Raw genomic sequence first — 19,977 nt, 5'->3', positions numbered from 1 at the left:
TGATTCTCTGTCATCACTGATGTTTCTATCTCTCTCTCCCTCTCCCTGCCTCTCTGAAATCAATAAAAATATTTTTATAAAAATAAATAAACAAATAAATAAATAAAACCACCTTATGACTCAGAAATTGAACTTCCAAGTATATCGCCAAAGAAATCCAAAACACTAATCTGAGAAGATATATGCATCCTTATGTTCATTGCAGCATTATTTACAATAGCTAAGATATGGAAGCAACCAAAGTGCTCGTCAACAGAACAATGGATAAAGAAGGCACTGTACATATATCTGATGGAATATTACTCAGCCATAAAAAAAGAAGTCTTACCATTTGCAACAACATGGATGGACCTAGAGTGTATTATGCTAAGTGAATTAAGTCAAACAGAAAAAGACAAATACCATATGATTTCACTTATACATTAAATCTAAAGAACAAAATAAATGAACACACAAAACAAACAGACTCACAGATACAGAGAACAAATTGAGGGTTGCCAGATGGGAGGGGTGTTGAGGGGATGGGTGAAAAGCTAGAGATTAAGAAGTACAAATTGGTAATTACAGAATAATCATGGGGATGTAGAGTACAGCAAAGTACAGCATAGGGAATATAGCCAATAATCCTATATAATAAAGATGTAATATGCAAATGGTTGTTATGCCATGAAGCGTTACCGACCATGTAATGACCAGATCACGGATCAGCAGGAGGGTGGGGCAGCGAGCTACAAGCGGCTGGTGGAGAGCTACAGGAGGGGGCAGGGCAGCAAGCTATGAGGGGAGTGCAGGGGGAGAGAGTGGGGGGAGCTACAGGAGGGCGGGGCAGCAGGTGGAAAGCTACTGGAGGGCAGCAGCAAGCTACTGGCGAGCTACTGGTGCACAGATTCATGCGCAGGGCTACTAGTATTGTAATAACTATGTATGGTGCCAGATGGATACTAGAATCATTGGGGGGAACATTTTATAAATTATATAATTACTAACCACTATGCTGCACACCTGAAACTAATAGAAAATAATGTTAGCCCAAACTGTTTTGGCTTAGTGGATAGAGCGTCGGCCTGCAAACCAAAGAGTCCCAGGGTTCGATTCCGGTCAAGAGTACATACCTTGATTGCAGACTCCAACCTGGTCAGGGCAGGGGCAGGTGCAGGTGGCAACCAATTGATGTGTTTCTCTCACATTGATATTTCTCTCTAAAATCAATGAAAAAATATCCTCAAGTGAGGATTAAAGAATAAATAAATAAATAAAATAATATTCAATGTCAACTCTAACTGAAAAATATAATTAAAATAAATAAAAAATAAATTTACAGGAGGCATCTCCAAGATATATTATTAATTACAAATAAATTACTTATAATTTACTTACAGATATCTGTACAATTATGAAAATATGTTATTTATGTAAATGTTTTTATTTTTTAAAAATATGATAACACCAATTATTGGTAAGTATGTGAGGAAATGGAAGCTCTTCTCACTGCTGGTTAAACTGTAAACTGGTATCTTTTGGAACAGCATTGTGATACTTGGTAAAATTGAAAGTGGGATAACTTGTAACCCAGCACCGGGAGATGTACATAACTCCGTACACAGAGCTGTGTCCACTGTGCACTGTAGCCTTCTTTGTAGTAGCAAAAAAGTAAAAACAACCTATCTATTCTATAGCAAAGAGGTAATTTTTAAAAATCTGTGGCTTTTTTATACAACGGAATATTATACAGCATGTGTCAGCAAGGATGAATATTAAAACATTGTTGAAAAGAAAAAGAAAACAAGTTGAAAAATTATACATGCTGTATGATTCAACTTACTTAGAATTTTAAAACACACAAACCAATATTACATATTTTATAGAGATACAAACCCTATGTAGAAGATGCAGTTATGCAAATGGCATGCACCAACTCCAGGATAGTGGTGCCTCTGGACAGAATGGGAAAAGGAAGGGATAAGCTATACATTTTATTCATATGAAAGAGAGAGGGGTCTAAAGCAAATATGGCAAAATGTTGACATCTGATTATCTTAATGGTGGGTACATTGATCATATTTTTCTGTATTTTTAATGTTTAAAATCAATCACAATGAAAAAATTGAACTAAAAAAAGAGCCCTTTTAAAAAGGTGAGTTCCTCAGTAGAACAGAGCCTATATCACAGGAATTGGGTCATAGAAAGTGAGTAGCAATAGATAAAGGCATTAAAGAAAGTAAAGGAGGCCACTATGAATAAGTAGGGGCAGAAGATTTGAATTATGAGAAAAAATAATTAGGGTAGTAACTGGCCTATTTTTGTGAGAAGGGGAATAAATAGCAAGAGTAGAGGCTGAGATTTTGAGTGGTCTATCTGATGGTGGCGCATCAATGTCTGTGCCATTTGTTATGGTCCAACGTGAAGGCAAGTCAGAAAGAAGAACTTTGCTTGATGATTTTGGACATCCTCTTACCTCATCTCCTCTCCTCCATGTGATGGAAAGAGGAAACTGAGCCAAATGACGTTAGCTCATCAGCATCCTTGGCACTATCCTCTCACCTCCACAATTCCATATCTGTCTCCTTGGCTGAACTCTACGTCCTTTGGCTTTACGTGTTCAGGGTATTGACCTTAAATTGGGATTTGAGTGATAGAAAAATTGGTTGAGGTTCAGGTCTGCTGCAAAAGATGATTATGGGTAACAAGATGACTGCTATTATAAACATTCATTGCCCCTGACCACCCATAACCAAGCATACTTTTACTTTCTGTGATTGCCACTTATTCCATATCTTAAACTTTTCAAAGTTTCAAAGCTTCACTTGAATTATCTCAATTGACCCCATAGCAATACCATGAAATAGGCAAAGCAGGTATCATTCTCATTTTACAGGTGGGTTAAAAATCACAAAGATTAAATGAGTTAGCCAAGATTACAGAGGAGAACTCTCATTTTTTCCCGTCATCTGGGCTTAGAACATTGAAACCCTCTAGAGCTCATCTGTCTATTCCGATATCCAGTAAAGCACTAATTCCTTTAGATTGTTCCTACACAGTATCTGTTTCCATTTCTTCTTCTCCTTTTCCTTTTCCACCCTCCAGATTTGGATCCTCACCATCCCCTGCCTGAATTGTAACTGGGGAGCTGGCTTTCCAGATGCCACTTTTTCCTCATTCCTATCCATCCTGCATTATCTTTCTAGACTAAACTTCCTTAAACATTGCTTTCATTATGTCATTTCCTTGCTCAAAAATCTTTTGACGCTCTCTTTCCTTCTGTGTTGAATGGAAGCTCTTCAGCCAGGATTTCAAAGTTCTCCTTAATCTGAACTCACCTTTTCAACTGAACTCACCTTTTCAACTACTCAAAACAGGTGCCTTAAAAATAAACATGGTTTTGGGGGGAGGACGGAAGTGGGCTGAAAGAGGTTAATGGGGGGCAGGGAGGACCTATGCAATACTTTCAACAATAAAGATTTAAAATAAAATAAAATAAAAATGGATAGGTGGAGGGGGGAGAGGGAATAGATGGGGTAAAATGTGTTGGAAAAATAAAATAAAATAATGGCAACTAAACACATGCAAGAATGTGCAAGGAAACACAAATTAAAACAACAGCCTGGCTGATGTGGCTCAGTGATTGAGCATCCACCTATGAACCAAGAGGTCATGGTTCAATTCCCTGTCAGGGCACATGCTCGGGTTGCAGGCTCAATCCTCAGTAGGAGGCGTGCAGGAGGGAGCCGATCAATGATGGTTCTCTCTTGTTGATGTTTCTATCTCTTCCTCTCCCTTCTTTTCTCTCTAAAAATCAACAAAAATCATTATTAAAAACCCACAATGATCTTCATCTATCAAATCAGCAAAGTTCTGTGTTTTGTATTTTTTAGATAATATTGCTCAGTACTGGCAGGATGGTGATAAAAATAGTCTCTTATCCACTGCTGTTAAAGTGTTAATTGGTTTGATCTTTTTGGAAGGCAATTTGGTTGTATGAATCAAGAGCTTTTGACTTAATCTGTTTCTGGAAATCTATGTTAAGGAAATAATCTGAACTACAGAAAAACCTTTATGCCTAAAGATGTTAATTGCACTATTATTTATAGTTATGAGCAAATAGATATATAACCCAATGCCAATTAATAGGGAACACACACATAATGAATGATTATATAAGAACATGCCCGGTGTCACCTCTCCTGCTCCCCCCTCCCCCGCCCCTGGCCTTGGTGGCTTTCACCCCTGCCTCCACCCTCTGACTGAGATTTGCATGTTCCACTAACCCAGGCAGGTGGAGGGTGGAGGCACCAGGCTTCCAGCTGCCTCCGGGCAGAACACTAACCTGACCATGGTGTGACTACAGCCCATGAGCATGAGGGAATACTTATGCTATGATATTGGGGAGTGGGGAGTCAGTATTTAATAATCAGGAGAAGTCTTACATTTCACTAAATTTGTTTTCTCTCTCCCAGCACACTATTTCACACCTTTTCTCTCTCTTCAGAACTCCAAAATTCCCTCCTCTTCCTGAATTTAAACACATGAGTACCACTTATTTATTCAGAATATATATCATCAAATTATCCAATTTACCTGTCCCTTTATACTCTGCTATCATTTCTGTTAAAATGAATTAACTATCTCTATTCTTAACAAAGAACAATTTGGGCACAGAATTCCATTCCCTCTCACCTCAGAAATTTTACTCCTGGCATTATTCCTTCTGTTCCCAGATCATCAAATCCTCTCTCTCTCTCTCTCTCTCTCTCTCTCTCTCTCTCTCTCTCTCTCTCAGATTTTTCCTATTAACACAAGAGCATACAATAAAATTTCACATTTTGAAAAAGAATTCATTCTTCAGCCTCATGTCATTCTCCAGCTACTTCCTTGAAAGTAATCTCTACCTCATCATCTCCTATTCTTTACGTGGCAGTAATCATGCTATTGCTCCCACACTTCACAGAAATGGCTGGTTATCAAACCCACTGGTCAGTTATCTCTGTTCACCTTAGTTTCTCAGCATAATTGCATAGAACTGACCACTCTGTTCTTTGTGAATGCTTTCTTGGGTTCTGAGAATCCCACTCTCCTTGGGTTCTGAGAATCCCGCTCTCCTTGGGTTCTGGGAATCCCGCTCTGCTTGGGTTCTGGGAATCCCGCTCTGCTTGGGTTCTGGGAATCCCGCTCTGCTTGGGTTCTGGGAATCCCGCTCTGCTTGGGTTCTGGGAATCCCGCTCTGCTTGGGTTCTCGGAATCCCGCTCTGCTTGGGTTCTGGGAATCCCGCTCTGCTTGGGTTCTGGGAATCCCGCTCTGCTTGGGTTCTGGGAATCCCGCTCTGCTTGGGTTCTGGGAATCCCGCTCTGCTTGGGTTCTGGGAATCCCGCTCTGCTTGGGTTCTGGGAATCCCGCTCTGCTTGGGTTCTGAGAATCCCGCTCTGCTTGGGTTCTGGGAATCCCGCTCTCCTTGGGTTCTGAGAATCCCGCTCTGCTTGGGTTCTGGGAATCCCGCTCTGCTTGGGTTCTGAGAATCCCGCTCTCCTTGGGTTCTGAGAATCCCGCTCTCCTTGGGTTCTGAGAATCCCGCTCTGCTTGGGTTCTGGGAATCCCGCTCTGCTTGGGTTCTGAGAATCCCGCTCTCCTTGGGTTCTGAGAATCCTGCTCTGCTTGGGTTCTGGGAATCCCGCTCTGCTTGGGTTCTGGGAATCCCACTCTGCTTGGGTTCTGGGAATCCCGCTCTGCTTGGGTTCTGAGAATCCCGCTCTCCTTGGGTTCTGAGAATCCCGCTCTGATTGGGTTCTGGGAATCCCACTCTCCTGTTTTCTTGCCACTTCAGGGGCTACTCCTTCTCTGTTGCTGCTTCCTCTTCTTCGAAGGTCCCATTGCTCAGTCTTAAGAGATGTTCTCTTCTCTATCTGGACTCGAAACCGATGAGGATTATTTCTATCCCTGTGGCTTTACATGCCTTCTGTGTGTTGATTCCATATAGCTGTCTCTAATCTCCATCTTCTGCCTGAGCTCCAATGAAACCTCCTTTGGGATGTGTAATAGGCACCTCAAACTGTATGCAAAACAGAACTCTTGGTTTTCCTCCCATGAACCCGCTCCCCCAAAAGAAAGGTACCACTATTCTCCCAGGTATTCAAATCGTTAATTTATTACTCCTTTTCACCTGCCACATGCTAATCCCTGTGCAAGCTGATTGGTTCTGCCTTCAAAAATATTTCCCAAACCACCAATCTTACAACTTCCAACATGGTCTCTCTAGGATAAAGCCACATATCATTCATGGACAACTTCAAAGCTTGCTAACTGCTCTCCCAGCTTCCACCCTGGCCTCTTGCAGCCCTCCAATGGCTTTCCTCTGTGCTTAGAATAAAACCCTAAATCTTTACCATGGCTTGTGTGCTCTCCTAGCTCTCATCTCTCCGGGTGCTTGTTCTTTTCTATTCACAGTGGTCTTTTCACCTTTCTGTAAGCTCATTCTTACCCCAGAGCCTTTATGTTTGAAACTCCCTATGTCTGAAATGCCCTTTTCTAGATCTCTAAATGGCTCACTCTTTCCCATCTTTCAAGTATCTGCTCAAACGTCACTTCCTCAGAGAGCCTTCCTAAAACACCCTAAAATAGCTTCCTCACCCTCCTTAACCCATGATCCCCTTAACCGGGTTTATTTCCTTCTCAGACTTTTCAGCTACTTGCTACTATATTATTTATTTTTAATTCTCTAAAACTATAATTTAAACTCTTTGTACCTTGCTTATTATTGTACTAGAGGCCCAGCGCACGAAATTGGGCCTGGGTACGGTCCCTAGGCCTGGCCTGGGATGGGGGCCATCTTCCCCAGCTGCCTGCAGCCGGCCCCACCCCCCGCTGCCACCCACCCCAGTTTCCCATTCACCATCTGGTGATCAATGCCTGACAGCTGGGGGAAGTTCACTCACTGGCCCTGCCCCTGCAGCAGGTGGCCATCAGGGGATCAGAGCCTACTCGCTGGAGAAAGCGACCAAGGGGTGGTCAGTGTGCCTTATAGTTGTGACTGGTCCAGCGGTCATTCTGGTTGTTCTGCCGTTAGGGTCAATTTGCATATTACCCTTTTATTATATAAGATAGAGGCCTGATGCATGGGTGGGGGCCGGCTGGCCTGCCCTGAAGGGAGCCCCAGATTGGGGTGGGGCCTGGGGTGATTTGCAGGCTGGCCACACCTCTGGCTTTGTCAGGAAGGACGTCCGGAAGATGTCTGGTCTAATTAGCATATTACCCTTTTATTAGTATAGATTACTAGCATCTAGAATAGTGTCTAATAATGGAGCTCAAAAATATTTATTACTAGAGGCCCAGTGCACAAAATTCATGCATGGGAGAGGGAGAGTGTCCCTCAGCCCAGCCTACACCATCTCCAATCTGGGACCCCTTGAGGGATGTCCAACTGCCCGTTCCAATCAGCACATAAGGGTGTCTCCAGACCCAGAACAGCCCTCTCACAATCCAGGACTGCTGGCTCCCAACTGCTCGCCTGCCTGCCTTCCTGATTGCCCCTAACTGCTTCTTCCTGCCAGCCTGATCACTCCCTAACCACTCCCCTGCCAAGGTGATTGATGCCTAACTGCTTCCCTGCCAGCCTATTTGCCCCTAACTGCCCTCCCCTGCAGGCCTGGTCACCCCTAACTGCCCTCCCCTGCTGGTCTGATCACCCACAACTGCCCTCCCTTGCAGGCCTGGTCCCTCCCAACTGCCCTTCCCTGCTGGACATCTGTGGCAGCCATCTTGTGTCCACATGGGGGCAGGATCTTTGACCACATGGGGGAAACCATCTTGTGTGTTGGAGTGATGGTCAATCTGCATATTATTCTTTTATTAGATAGGATATAGCCCTGGTGCACAGGTGGGGGCCAGCTGGTTTGCCCTGAAGGGTGTCCCGGATCAGGGTTGGGGTTCCCTTGGGGTGTGGGGCGGCCTGGGCAAGGGGCCTGTGGTGATTTGCAGGCTGGCCACGCCCCCTAGTGACCCAAGCAGAGGCCCTGGTATCTGGGATTTATTTATCTTCTACAATTGAAACTTTGTAGCCTGGAGTGGAGCCAAACCTTCTGCTCACTTCATGGAGGCAGCCATTTCTGTTGGGATTTATTTATCTTCTATAATTAAAACTTTGTAGCCTTAAGCGGAGGCCTGGGCTGGCCAGGGCAGGTGGAAAGCTTGGCTTCCTCCATCGTCGGGGGCAATCCTAGCCTTCTGCTCTCTCCAGCTCCAGGGCTGCTGCCATTTTTGTTGGGATTTATTTATCTTCTATCATTGAAACTTTGTAGCATTGAGCAGAGGCCTGGGCGGGCAAGGGCAGGCGGAAAGCTTGGCTTCCTCCATTGCCGGGGATACCCAAGCCTCCCTCCTGCTCTCTGTGGCCACAGCCATCTTGGTTGGGTTTATTTGCATATTCACTCTTGATTGGCTGGTGGGAATGGCTTGTGGGTATAGCAGAGGTATGGTCAATTTGCATATTACTCTTATATTAGATAGGATGTGAATGAACCAACTGTGTAAAAAAAAAAAAAAGTCCACTTAAAAAACTAAAGGAAAAATATCTGAGAAGCATAAATGGAGGCATAGGTAAACACCTGAACTTGCTGCCTCGTACAACCACTTCATAATTACAACTAAAAGATAAAACAGACATCATCCAGAACCACAGGAAGGCTTGCTGCGTGGAAATTCTACAACTAGAAGGAAAGAGAAAAGCACACTGAGACTCAGAGGAGCTGTGGAAGTAAAGGCAGAGGTACGGAGGCACGCGCGCAGAGAGGGCTGGCAACTGAGGACGTGGCTGTCTTGTTCAAGCAGGAGGGAGACACAAGCTCCTGACCACTCTGAACTCCAGTTCTGGGCAAGACTTTGGGGACCCAGAATCATACAGGGAGAAACTGGACTGTCTGGCACCTGGCGGAACGTGAGGGGGGCTTTCTCTCCAAGGTGCTTGCAGTGATTACCGTGGAACACTGAAACCTGGGGGCCTCTTAGGGCATGGCTGATGGGAAGCCATTGCTGTTTGCTCCGCCCTGAGACTCCGCCCCATCCAAGCTGTGCGCAGAGGCTTTTGCATATGAATGGCCTGGTCCTTTGAAATCTAAAATTACATAACAAACTGCAGCTGAGTAAGAGAGACCCAGAACATCTAAAAGAAGGCCCAAGGCCCCATAGCAGCTTGCATTGCTTCACAGCTGGGCCTCATCTGGGCACCTCCAAAACCCAAACAAAGAAGAGGAATCTGCAGATCTCTCCGTAGCTCCTGCTGGGTGGCCTCAGGCAGAGGCTAAATTAGCACCTCCTTGGAGATCCAAGAGCCAGTGTACCCAGGGGTCAGAGTAGGACCATCCAGATTACAACTCCTCATATCCATAAGGGACACACTCAGGTGTCAGACTCAGGGAGCACCAAAGCCTCACTGAAGCAAGTCTTGCCTCATAAGGGTGTCTCCAGCACAGAAGTTCTCCCATTGTAGACACAGCTGATCCTCACAGCCAATTGGCCTGGAGGTCAATTCCTCCCAGTGATACCAACAACAATCAAGGCTTAACTACAACAATACTGTGCACACAGCCCACAAAGGGGTGCACCAAGAGTGTCCACCTCAGGTAACTGGGGAGGCTGAGCCACTGGACCCTATAGGACACCTAGCACACAAAGCCACTCTATCAACTCAGGGAAGCAGCCAAAATGTGGAGACAAAGAAACAGGTCACAAATGAAAGAAATGGAGGAAAGCAAATGACTAGCTATAGAGTTCAAAACCACAGTTATGAGGTTTTTCAAGAATTTTCTAGAAAAGGCTGATAAATTTAGCAAGACCCTCAAGGATATGAAAAAGAACCAACTAGAAATTAAGCATACACTGACTGAAATAAAGAATAATATACAGAGATCTAACAGCAGACTAGAGGATTGCAAGAATCAAGTCAAAGATTTGAAATACAAAGAAGTGAAAAACACCCAACTGGAAAAGCAAAAAGAAAAAGAATCCAAAAATATGAAGATAGTGTAAGGAGCCTCTGGGACAACTTCAACATCAGAATTATGGGGGTGCCAGAAGAAGAGAGAGAGCAAGATACTGAAAACCTATTTGAAGAAATAATGACTGAAAACTTCCCCCACCTGGTGAAAGAAATAGACTTACAAGTCTAGGAAGCGCGGAGAACCCCAAACAAAAGGAATCCAAAGAGGACCACACCAAGACACATCATAATTAAAATGCCAAGAGCAAAAGACAAAGAGAGAATATTAAAAGCAGCAAGAGAAAAACAGTTAGTTACCTACAAGGGAGCACCCATACGATTGTCAGCTGAATTCTCAACAGAAACTATGCAGGCCAGATGGGAGTGGCAAGAAATATTCAAAGTGATGAATAGCAAGAACCTACAACCAAGATTGCTCTACCCAGCAAAGCTGTCATTCAGAATTGAAGGTCAGATAAAGAGCTTCACAAATAAGAAAAAGCTAAAGGAGTTCATCACCACCAAACCAGTATTATATGAAATGCTGAAAGGTATTCTTTAAGAAGAGGAAGAAGAAGAAAAAGGTAAAGATAAAAATTATGAACAACAAATACATATCTATCAACAAATGAATCTAAAAAATCAAATGAATAAAAAATCTGAGGAACAGAATAAACTGGTGAATATAATAGAATCAGGGGCATAGAAAGGGAGTGGACTGACAATCCTCGAGGGGAAAGGGGTGTGGCGGGTGCAGGAAGAGACTGGACAAAAATCATACACCTATGGATGAGGACAGTGGGGGGGAGGAAAGGGCAGAGGGTGTGGTGGGAACTGGGTGGAGGGGAGCAATGGGGGGGGGGAGGAACAACTGTAATAATCTGAACAATAAAGATTTAATTTAAAAAAAAAGAAAAGAAAAATATCTGAGGGATAAGATTGCAGGTTTGGTTGTTTTCCTTTTATTTTTTTATGTTTTCTTTATGCTTTTCACTAGTTTTCAAATTTTAATCAGGAGGAATACAAACTATTTAAACTAATAAAATATATCCTACAGTCTGGTCAGGCCCACTTTATCACTCAATGCATGTTTCTTTCAGTGCCAAGCCTTCCTTTCTCCCATCACCTCTGCTAAACCTTCAAATCTCAAGGCCCACGGCCTCCATTTCTCCATGCCACCTTCCCTGAGTATTCCGATCCTCACTCATCTCCCTCCCTACCCCAGACTTCGCATTTAATTGTGTATGTTGTGCCACATTTATTCATTATAATTTGTACAACATTTTTTTGTTTGCTGGTGTAGGTGTGCATCAGAGAAAGAGAGAATATATGTACATGTCTGTTTGTTATGAGTTAATTTTCCTTTCTCCCAGCAGAAACTGTGTCTCAGCCTGCTCCCCCACCCCCACTCCCTGTCTCTAACACAGACTAATAGCAGAGTAAGCACTCAATAAGTACTTGGTGATAGCACTTATTATTGAAGCTACTGGGTCTCAAAGCTGTGGTCCGAAGATTCCAGATATACGTGTGTGTGTGTGTGTGTGTGTGTGTGTGTGTGTGTGTGTGTGTGTTTATTTATTTCAGAGAGGAAGGGAGAGGGAGGAAGAGATAGAAACATCAATGATGAGAATCATCAGTTGGCTATCTCTTGTGAGCCCCCTACTGGGGATTGAGCCTGCAATCCGGGCATGTGCCCTGACCAGGAATCAAACGGAGAGCTTCTGGTTCATAGGTTGAAGTTCAACCACTGAACCACATCGACCGGGCACTGGTGCTCTTTTCATGACACTGTGCTCCATAGTGATGCTTAAGCTTATATTTACTACACACTAACTATGTACCATGCACTTGCCATTCATTTTCCCATTTATTGAGTAGGAACTGCTTTTATATTCATCTTAAGACTGAGGAAACTGAAATCTAGAAAGGTTAAGTAATTTGCCAAAAGTCACAAAACTTGAAGCAATAAGGCCTAGATTAAAACATAGCCCAAGCTCTCCACCACTATGACAAATAAAACATGATTTCCCTTGACCCACGCACCACAGTTCAATTGCACGCCCTTGGTCAAGTTGCTTAACTCACCAAATCGGTTTCCACATTGGTAAATGGAGACCGTAATACCTTACAGATGGTTCTCAACTCAAGATAGAAAGTGTCTCCCATATTGCCCAGCACGTAGCAGGCAATGAGTAAATGGTAGTCATTATTATCAGAAATGCTACCTCCTTGCTATTTGCGCTTCGAAGTTTGGTATGGCAGCCCCATCTCATTTCTTTCACAGTGAATGGCCTTGGTGCATCCCCAAAGCTGGGGGTCAGAGCACTGCTGGGTGGTGACGGTGCTATTAAAAAGCCTGGACCAGAAAAAGCAAATAAGCAGTCCTGCCCCAGGTTAGCCCAAGCTCGGATTTCCTTGTCTGAGTGCATAATGATAGGAAGGGGGTTGTGTTACAAAAGGAGCTGTTTTTGTTTGTCATCCAGGCCCACTAATCTAAACATCTCTCACTTCTCAGGAATTATTTTAGGACCAGGAAGCAGCACGCTATTTATTGAAAGAGTTACAGAAGAGGATGAAGGCGTCTATCACTGCAGAGCCACCAACCAGAAGGGGTCTGTGGAAAGTTCAGCATACCTCACCGTTCAAGGTAAACAGCTGCTTCAGAAAGCAACCAGAAACCGTTCAGACATCTATTTCCCTGTTTGTTTAACTTTTCACCTCCCAGTCTCCTGTTGCCCCTCCTGTCTGTGCCTTTCCCTGACCTCCTGCCCCCTCCCCCTGTCCCTCTAAGAAAAGCCTGTCTAGTTACACTCGGCAAGGCTGAGGTGAGGAGGACACTGGCTGGCCACCCTTGAGAGCCATTTGAGCACAGTCTCCGTGGGGGGAGTAGTTCCTGGAAGAAAGGCCACTGATGCCAGCACGATGACATTGACCCTCAGAGAATGACAGGAGTGGCTACACCTGTGAGAAAGAAATCCAAGAAGGAAGACAATGGGTGCAGATGGGAGGGAGGAGAGGACCACGCACTGGAAATTGTTCGTTTTTTTCCACTTCCAACTCCCACGAGTTAGACATATCTTGCAAACTTTTCATAAGCTGGTTTTTAACAAACTATTAGAAAAAAATCAACTCATAATAAAAGACCACATAGGCTTTAGATAGCTTGTTGAGCAGCCAAATCCAAAGAGGCCTAATCCTACACTGGATTGTGGCCATGTGGCTTCCATTTAGAAAATAGGTTAGACCGCAATTTCAATTCTCTGATGCCAAGAATCACCCAAAACATAACAGTTACAGCATTATAAATTATTGAATTGGCACCTCTTAGATGTAACTACCTATGGCAAATAGAAGTTTTACATGAAAAGATGGCATTTGTTCAGCAGCCTATTTCCAAATGAGCCCCAGTAGACTTCAGAATAGGTGTGTATTTTGGGGATAGAAACTAGGATGAGGCAACATACACCAGTTCTTCTGCCCTGAAAACTTCCAAAGCATAGATTGTAACTCTGAGAATTCAGACTCCTTTTAAAAAGAATATCAATCACTTTCTTTTACAAGGAAATGATTCTAGAGAGTCTCCTGAAAAATCTGAAAGTATGCTACCACAAACGTATGCTTTCAGAAAAAGTCAAGGGTAGCATTCCCACATACTTTTGGTAATGGCCCTTTTTGTCTCCCAAATAATCCTTGTTTTAAAGTATTATTTCAACTTTTCTGCTTACATAGGAAGAAAACAATTTATTAAGTGTGAATCTCTCTTTACCAACTCCTTCTTCAAAGGACCATTAATTTATCACTTAACAAGGACTCCAGATGTGACTCTCGGGGAGTAGCCACAGCAGGCCAGGGAGGGACCTCCATCTGAGAGAGGGGTAGCAGCAGAGAGCAAGGAAGACTCCTAATCCTCAGTCCAGAAGGTATTTCCCCCATATCCTCGCAACAACCCTGCAAGATACACAGAGCAGTTCTTACAAAACCCAGGGAGGAATGAAATGACTAACCTAAGTCCTGTAGCCAGGGAATGGCAGATATGCAATGACTCACTCCAACCCTCCACATAGCTGCCTTCCCTCACCAGCTGTCTGTACCCACGTCTGTGTGAGTGTGGGTTAGCAATGGCTGTGAATGAAGCCTGGAGGTCTTTTGTCTGAACCCCTCCCAATTTCATCCAAGTCCTCCTTCTCCCTCAGGCCAGTTTAGATGCTCTCTACCCTGTGATGTCCTCCAGGATGAAGAGCTGAGTCAGGTGTTCTCATTCTCTGCTCTGTCTCCCACACCATGGCTCCTGAGTCATTAGTCAGGCTCCTGTTATTCTGCATTTTATTATTATTTAGTCATTGATATGTTTTTCTTCCCTACTGAATCATAAGCTGTGTCTGACATATCGTTATATCCCGTACCCCTGCAGGAGACTAATATTTATCTAGTGCCTTTATGTGCAGGCACTTGATATATTTGTCCCATTATGGGCTACACACTTGATATACATATCCTTTAACTTCATTGGAGTCAAAAGAAGTAGTGTTATCTTCAGTCTACAGATGGGAAGATGGCGTCTCGAAGAGTTAAATTAGTTGCCCAAAGTCACACAATGAATAGGTAGTGAGGTTGAGACTTGAGCATATGTCTTTGGAAACTTTATGTTTCCATCCTTCCTCCATTCTTCTCATTCCTGAAGTGCCTTAGGAACTTGTCTGCAAGGCCTTCGCATAAAATTGAGCTTTTAGACTCAGTTATCCTCTTACTTGGTTTTCTCTCTACCTGCTTTTAGCTTTCCTACGCTGATTCCTTTTCCCACTAATGTTATGCTTTCCTGAAAAGTCAGACAGGAATACTGCTATCACCAGTAAGTTCTGAAAGTTTTTATCAGCCTATTTGCTCTTGAGGAAAGGGGAGATAATTTTCACTTGAATTGCCCACATCAGCTGCCATCACAGATGTTCTGATCCCTATCATCTCTTGACATAATCTCTTAGCCTCCCAAACAACCTATCCTCTCCTCTCAACCTCCTCCAATACACTCCCAAATCTAGAGTGACCTTTTTAAATAACAAATCGTATGACATGTTACTTCCCTGCTTCAAATCTTGCAATGGTTCCCAATCACCTATTCCCCTCATGCAGGCACACAGGTCCTCTGTAGGCTCCTTCTCCATCCCCATCCCGTCTCCTTCCTACACACCCCGCACTCTGGCTGGACTGCATTACTTGTGATCCAGTGAACACACTGTGCTCCTCCTAGTCTTCTGCCTTAACGCGTTCTTTTCCTTTTGTCTGAACAGGCTTCCTTCCCATCTATTCTCCCCCTGGACAATCCACTCATCCTTTATAATTCACTTTCTCTACACCTGATTACTGATCACACCATGTACCTTTAATGCAATGCTTATCATTGCCTATCGCTCACTTTTCTATCCCAGAGCACTCGATTAATGTTTGTTGGATTCACATATTTAGAAAACCACCACTGAATATCTGATAAAAGAAATACACCAGTATATTGTTTAGGGCACTAGAGATAAGCCAAATTCAATGTGCTGTTAACTCAGTGGCTTAATTATTTGCCCAGGATTATGCAGGATATGGAAGTGTAAGCTACAATCAACTAACCTCCGTGGGCTTTGAAGACCTAGTTGAAAGGAGAGTAAGGTGCACATGAAACAATTAAGAACCAGGTCAATAAACATTTTGAGTGCCTCCTAAGGGTAAAGTAGAAACACAGTTTGTATAAAACAGACTACACAATGCTGCTAATCAAGGCTAACGAAGTTCACAGAGGCAGAAAAGGATATGGTGACCTGATCTCTAAAGGAGGCCTTGTCAGGTGCTGGACTGGCAAGGTGAATGAGCAGGAAGGAGACAGCAAGTTATGAGCAACTTTGGACCTTCTACATACTTTTCTTCTTTGGCAATAATGAAGTCTAAATAATTCTAGATATTTCCTATTGTCTAGTCCATTGAATTTTATGAGGAATCTGTACTTTTGATTCATGACCTCTTTTCCCTCATGTGGCATTAATGTTTAATATCACTTAGAGAAATTGTATAGTTTGCAACATAGCTACAGACACTATATATAGCCATCCTTCTTTTTACTGGTTATTGCCCCCAATTGCCATGCTATTTGAATTCTTGTGTCTGCTTTTCATAGTTTTTCTGCCTTCGCCCTGGTTCTCTTTTGTAATTTTTTTCTGCTTTAAAGGTGATGGCTATTTCCAAATTCTCTGTTTAAAAAATGTGGTTAGCTGAGGAAACAGACTACCTGATCTGTAATCATCAAACCACACCTGAAACATTGTACCCATCTCTAAGCATAAATAAGTGGACCCATAGTCCTAATAAAGTAATGGTAAAACAGTGCAAGGAAATTAGGATGTTGAGTCTAAAAAGGAGACAACTTGGGCTGATGTTATTGTTTTCTTCAAATACTTAAGGAGCTTTCAGGCTGAGGAGACATTTGACTCCTTCTTTGATACAACGAAAAATAGAACTCAGGAAGGGAGATGGTGAAGTTTCAGGGAGGCAGGTTCAGCTCCATTTAAGGGTACCTGTCATTTTGAGTAGGAAAATTTCTTGAAAGTTGACATTAGGTGGATTTTATAAGTTAGATGCACTCTTGAGTGAAAGTGCTTTGGGCTCACTGAATAAAAGTTTGATCCTTGGAGGCTGCTCAGAACAGTTGAATACAGCACCTGCTTAGTAGTTTTATCACTGAAATTAGATTCCTGCCCTAGAGTCTAAGGCATTATTCTTCTCACTCTGGTGGCTGTGAAATGTTCCCTGGCTTTAGACTGATTTCCTGATGTATGCAAATAGAACCTTCCCACTGACCTATCTTGTCAGGTGGAGTTTAGGAAATGAAACCAGGAGCATACGTTGCGTCTGTGGCTATGTTTAACAGATTTAAAGAGGTTCGTGAATTAGCCAGGAAGGAAACTGTCTGCTCTTTTTATTTCCTTTAAAAAAGGATTCTTATACTCATAGATAAAGCAATGTGTTGTTTTGTATCTGAAAGGGCTGAGTGGACTGTGGAGGTAATGCAGCTTCTTTAAATAATGATTGGGTCTTTTTTGGTTTGGGCTGCACACGAGCACATGTGGAGCTCTCAAAGGGAACCGTCTCATATTAAAACAATAACAACAAAGCTGTCACTGACCAAAATAATTTCTGAAATTAGCATGGCATTCAATAGCCCACGGAACTCAATGGGACTGTTACAATGAAAGTGTGGCACATTTTTATCCAAGGACCTCAGATAAACTATATTTTATAATTATTATTGGAAGTAATAATCACAATATATAGAAATACATTCTTATAACAGAGTCAGGCCTTGCTATTGAAATAGTATTTATAATACACAGGAGAAAACAACTTAAAGAATAACTACAATTTAAACATTTTTTTTGAAGATGACTGATGATACAAAAATCATGGCAAGCACAGAAGGACTGCCCTCAGGTTTCTGCAGTCTCACCACTTGAAATGACATGAAAGGTGTGATTTGCAAATTTTGTGCCACAATAATTGTACATTAACACATTTCAGGGAAGGCCTCACACAGCAGGAAGTATATACTATGTTTAATAAAATTCCAAGAGTAAAGAATAGGAAAAGATCAAAATAATTGTCTTGGATAGCTAGCTGCTCCTTCCTCTCACCCTTAGCCAGCTCTCAGGTCCTTTCTCCTCTGATCCCTGACTGTCCTCCATTTCAGCTCCTCTCTTCCTGAACCCTGCCCCCAAATCCACTCCCATGACTCTCCTGGCACTAGGAAGGATGTGATAAACTAATTCACATGATGATGTTGGTGATTGAGGTTACTTCTCTCATGGGTGTTGGCAACTCAAAAGGATTTCCCAAGGAGAGAATAGTGCTCAAACCAGAGAACTGAACTGACTGCCCAGTAATTTCACACAGGAGGGCCAGGGGTGGGGGTGTGTGTGTGTGGGGGGGGGGGGGGGTTGGGGAGGAGAAAGGGATATGGCTGCCTTTGGACTGCAAATCTACAATGACCTAAAGCTGGCCTTGATCAAGAATTCAAAAAATGGTGATGGAATTAATTCAGTTCTAATATCTTATGCTTATTGAACATGCAATGAACTTTTTTAAAAGCACATAATGTGCATTAATCTCCTTAACTTTTGCAATGATCTAATGAAGTTTTTTTTCTATTTACAAGTGAGAATCTGAGGCTCAGAGGGATTTAGGACTCTGTCCAGAGTTACGAAGCTAGGCAGCGACAGAGCTGAAAACTGAGTCCATGTTTAACCATTCTGCACAATTGCCTCTCAGCTCCAAGGCAGCAGAGCCTAGTGGGGAAGAGGGCCCACTCTACAGCAAGGTGCATCACTTCTCATGAGCCATATAACCTTGGGCAAATTACTTACCTTCCTAGTGCTTTCGTTCATTACCTACAAAATGGTAATCCAACTTTAATGGGTTGTTGTAACAATTAGCACACTTAAAACAGTATCTGGCATATAATAGAAACTTTTAAAATATTAGTTAACATCATTATTTGTCAATATGATCAACCAAATCCCATTGTGACAAAACCTTCTGTAAATAGTTTTTCTAGTCACCCAAATGGTGTTCCAAGCCACAAAATTCCTATTTGACCTAAAGATTTAACTTGCTGCACTAAAAGTGTGTTACAGAACTGATGACACATAAAAGCAATTTTAAATATATTTACCTAAAATTACTCTTGAAAATGTACTTCAAATTTAATCCTAATACAGTACTTCCATACATCACTATCCTTCAGAGGGGTTCCAAATTGTTGTACAGATTCCTAAAAAGCTTCACAAATTATATGAAGGCCAATTTTAATCTATCTATCTAATAATAGAGAAATATGCAAATTAGCCAGGACGCCGTAACATCACGACTGAACAGCAGGGACCTGAGGCTGCATGGTGCCTGGCCAGGATGAGGGACCTCAGGCTGTGCCCCCTGCCCAGCAGGGCTTGATGGGGGACCTCAGGCCATGCCCCCCACCCTAGTGCTGGGCCGGGAGACCTCATCCCGCACCTCCCACCCAGAGGGGCTTGATGGGGGTGGGGCTGGCCGGGTCTGGGTCTCAACCAATGGGGGTGGGGCTGGCTGGGTCTGGGTCTCCTGCGTTTTCGAAGTGTGTGTGGGTGGAGGACGGGGACTTGACTCTAGGTCCCTCGGGCGTGCTCCAGACTCTACCAGGAGGGAGATTTTCATATACATTTTCATATACATTTCCATATACATTTTCATATACAACCTACCTAATAATAGAGTAATATGCAAATTGACCGTACCTTCGCTACACCCACCAGCCACGCCCACCAGGAAACCGTCGCAGGGACGTTGGGGTGCGGCTGAGCCCAAGGCCGGGAAAGCCTCAGGCAGAGGCTTTCCCGGCCTTGGGCACCAGTGGGGAGCCTGCACGAATAGCAGGCAATGACCAGGGGGTCGGCTCCTAAGATCCGTAGCAGGGACGCTGGGTGCGGCCGAGCCCAAGGCCACCGCCGGGGGCCAAGCCCCGACCCTGAAAGAAGGCAGAAGGCGGTGGCCACAGCCAAGGCCTGGGTCCCCGGTGCCGGCAGAAAACTGGTGCAGGCAGCCAGGTGAATGAAGGTCTATTGCACGAATCTTCGTGCAAACGGGCTGCTAGTTTTCATATAATTTTCTTTCATCTCTGACACTTCTATTATAGAGAAAGGGCAAATAGCAATATTAAAATATTTCCTCTAATTAATTCCCTTTTAATGTGCATGAATTTCATGCACCGGCCACTAGTATTCTAATAAGCCTTAGAAAATTATACCAATTTGGAACCACACATCACATGGGAGTGATGTCCTTAAGACCCTGTGCTAACTCCTAGTCATTGTCAAATCCCACCCATGTTTCCACTGGCCTTCTTTTCCCTGCCACGTGCAGCTGGAGTATTTCATGCACTGAACTCATCAGCTGTCACCAGCAAGTTGAAGCCAGGTCTAGTCAGGCGAGTGTGTGGATGTTTGACCTCTAA

At 43.4% G+C, this 19,977-nt stretch overlaps 1 protein-coding gene across 1 annotated transcript in view; it reads left to right on the top strand.

Annotated features, from left to right (window-relative positions):
• The window catches only part of FLT1 (fms related receptor tyrosine kinase 1), a 208,018-nt gene that overhangs the window by 127,544 nt on the left and 60,497 nt on the right, over positions 1-19,977 (top strand). The window contains exon 15 of the mRNA XM_079773671.1: positions 12,478-12,609. Within this exon, the coding sequence (XP_079629797.1) occupies positions 12,478-12,609 (132 nt within the window). The remainder of the gene's footprint in view (positions 1-12,477; positions 12,610-19,977) is intronic.

Source organism: Cnephaeus nilssonii, assembly GCF_951640355.1.
Source record: "Cnephaeus nilssonii genome assembly, chromosome: 6".
Lineage (NCBI taxonomy): Eukaryota > Metazoa > Chordata > Mammalia > Chiroptera > Vespertilionidae > Cnephaeus > Cnephaeus nilssonii.
The sequence above is the reverse complement of the archived record's forward strand: the minus strand, read 5'-3'. Positions and strand labels throughout refer to the sequence as shown.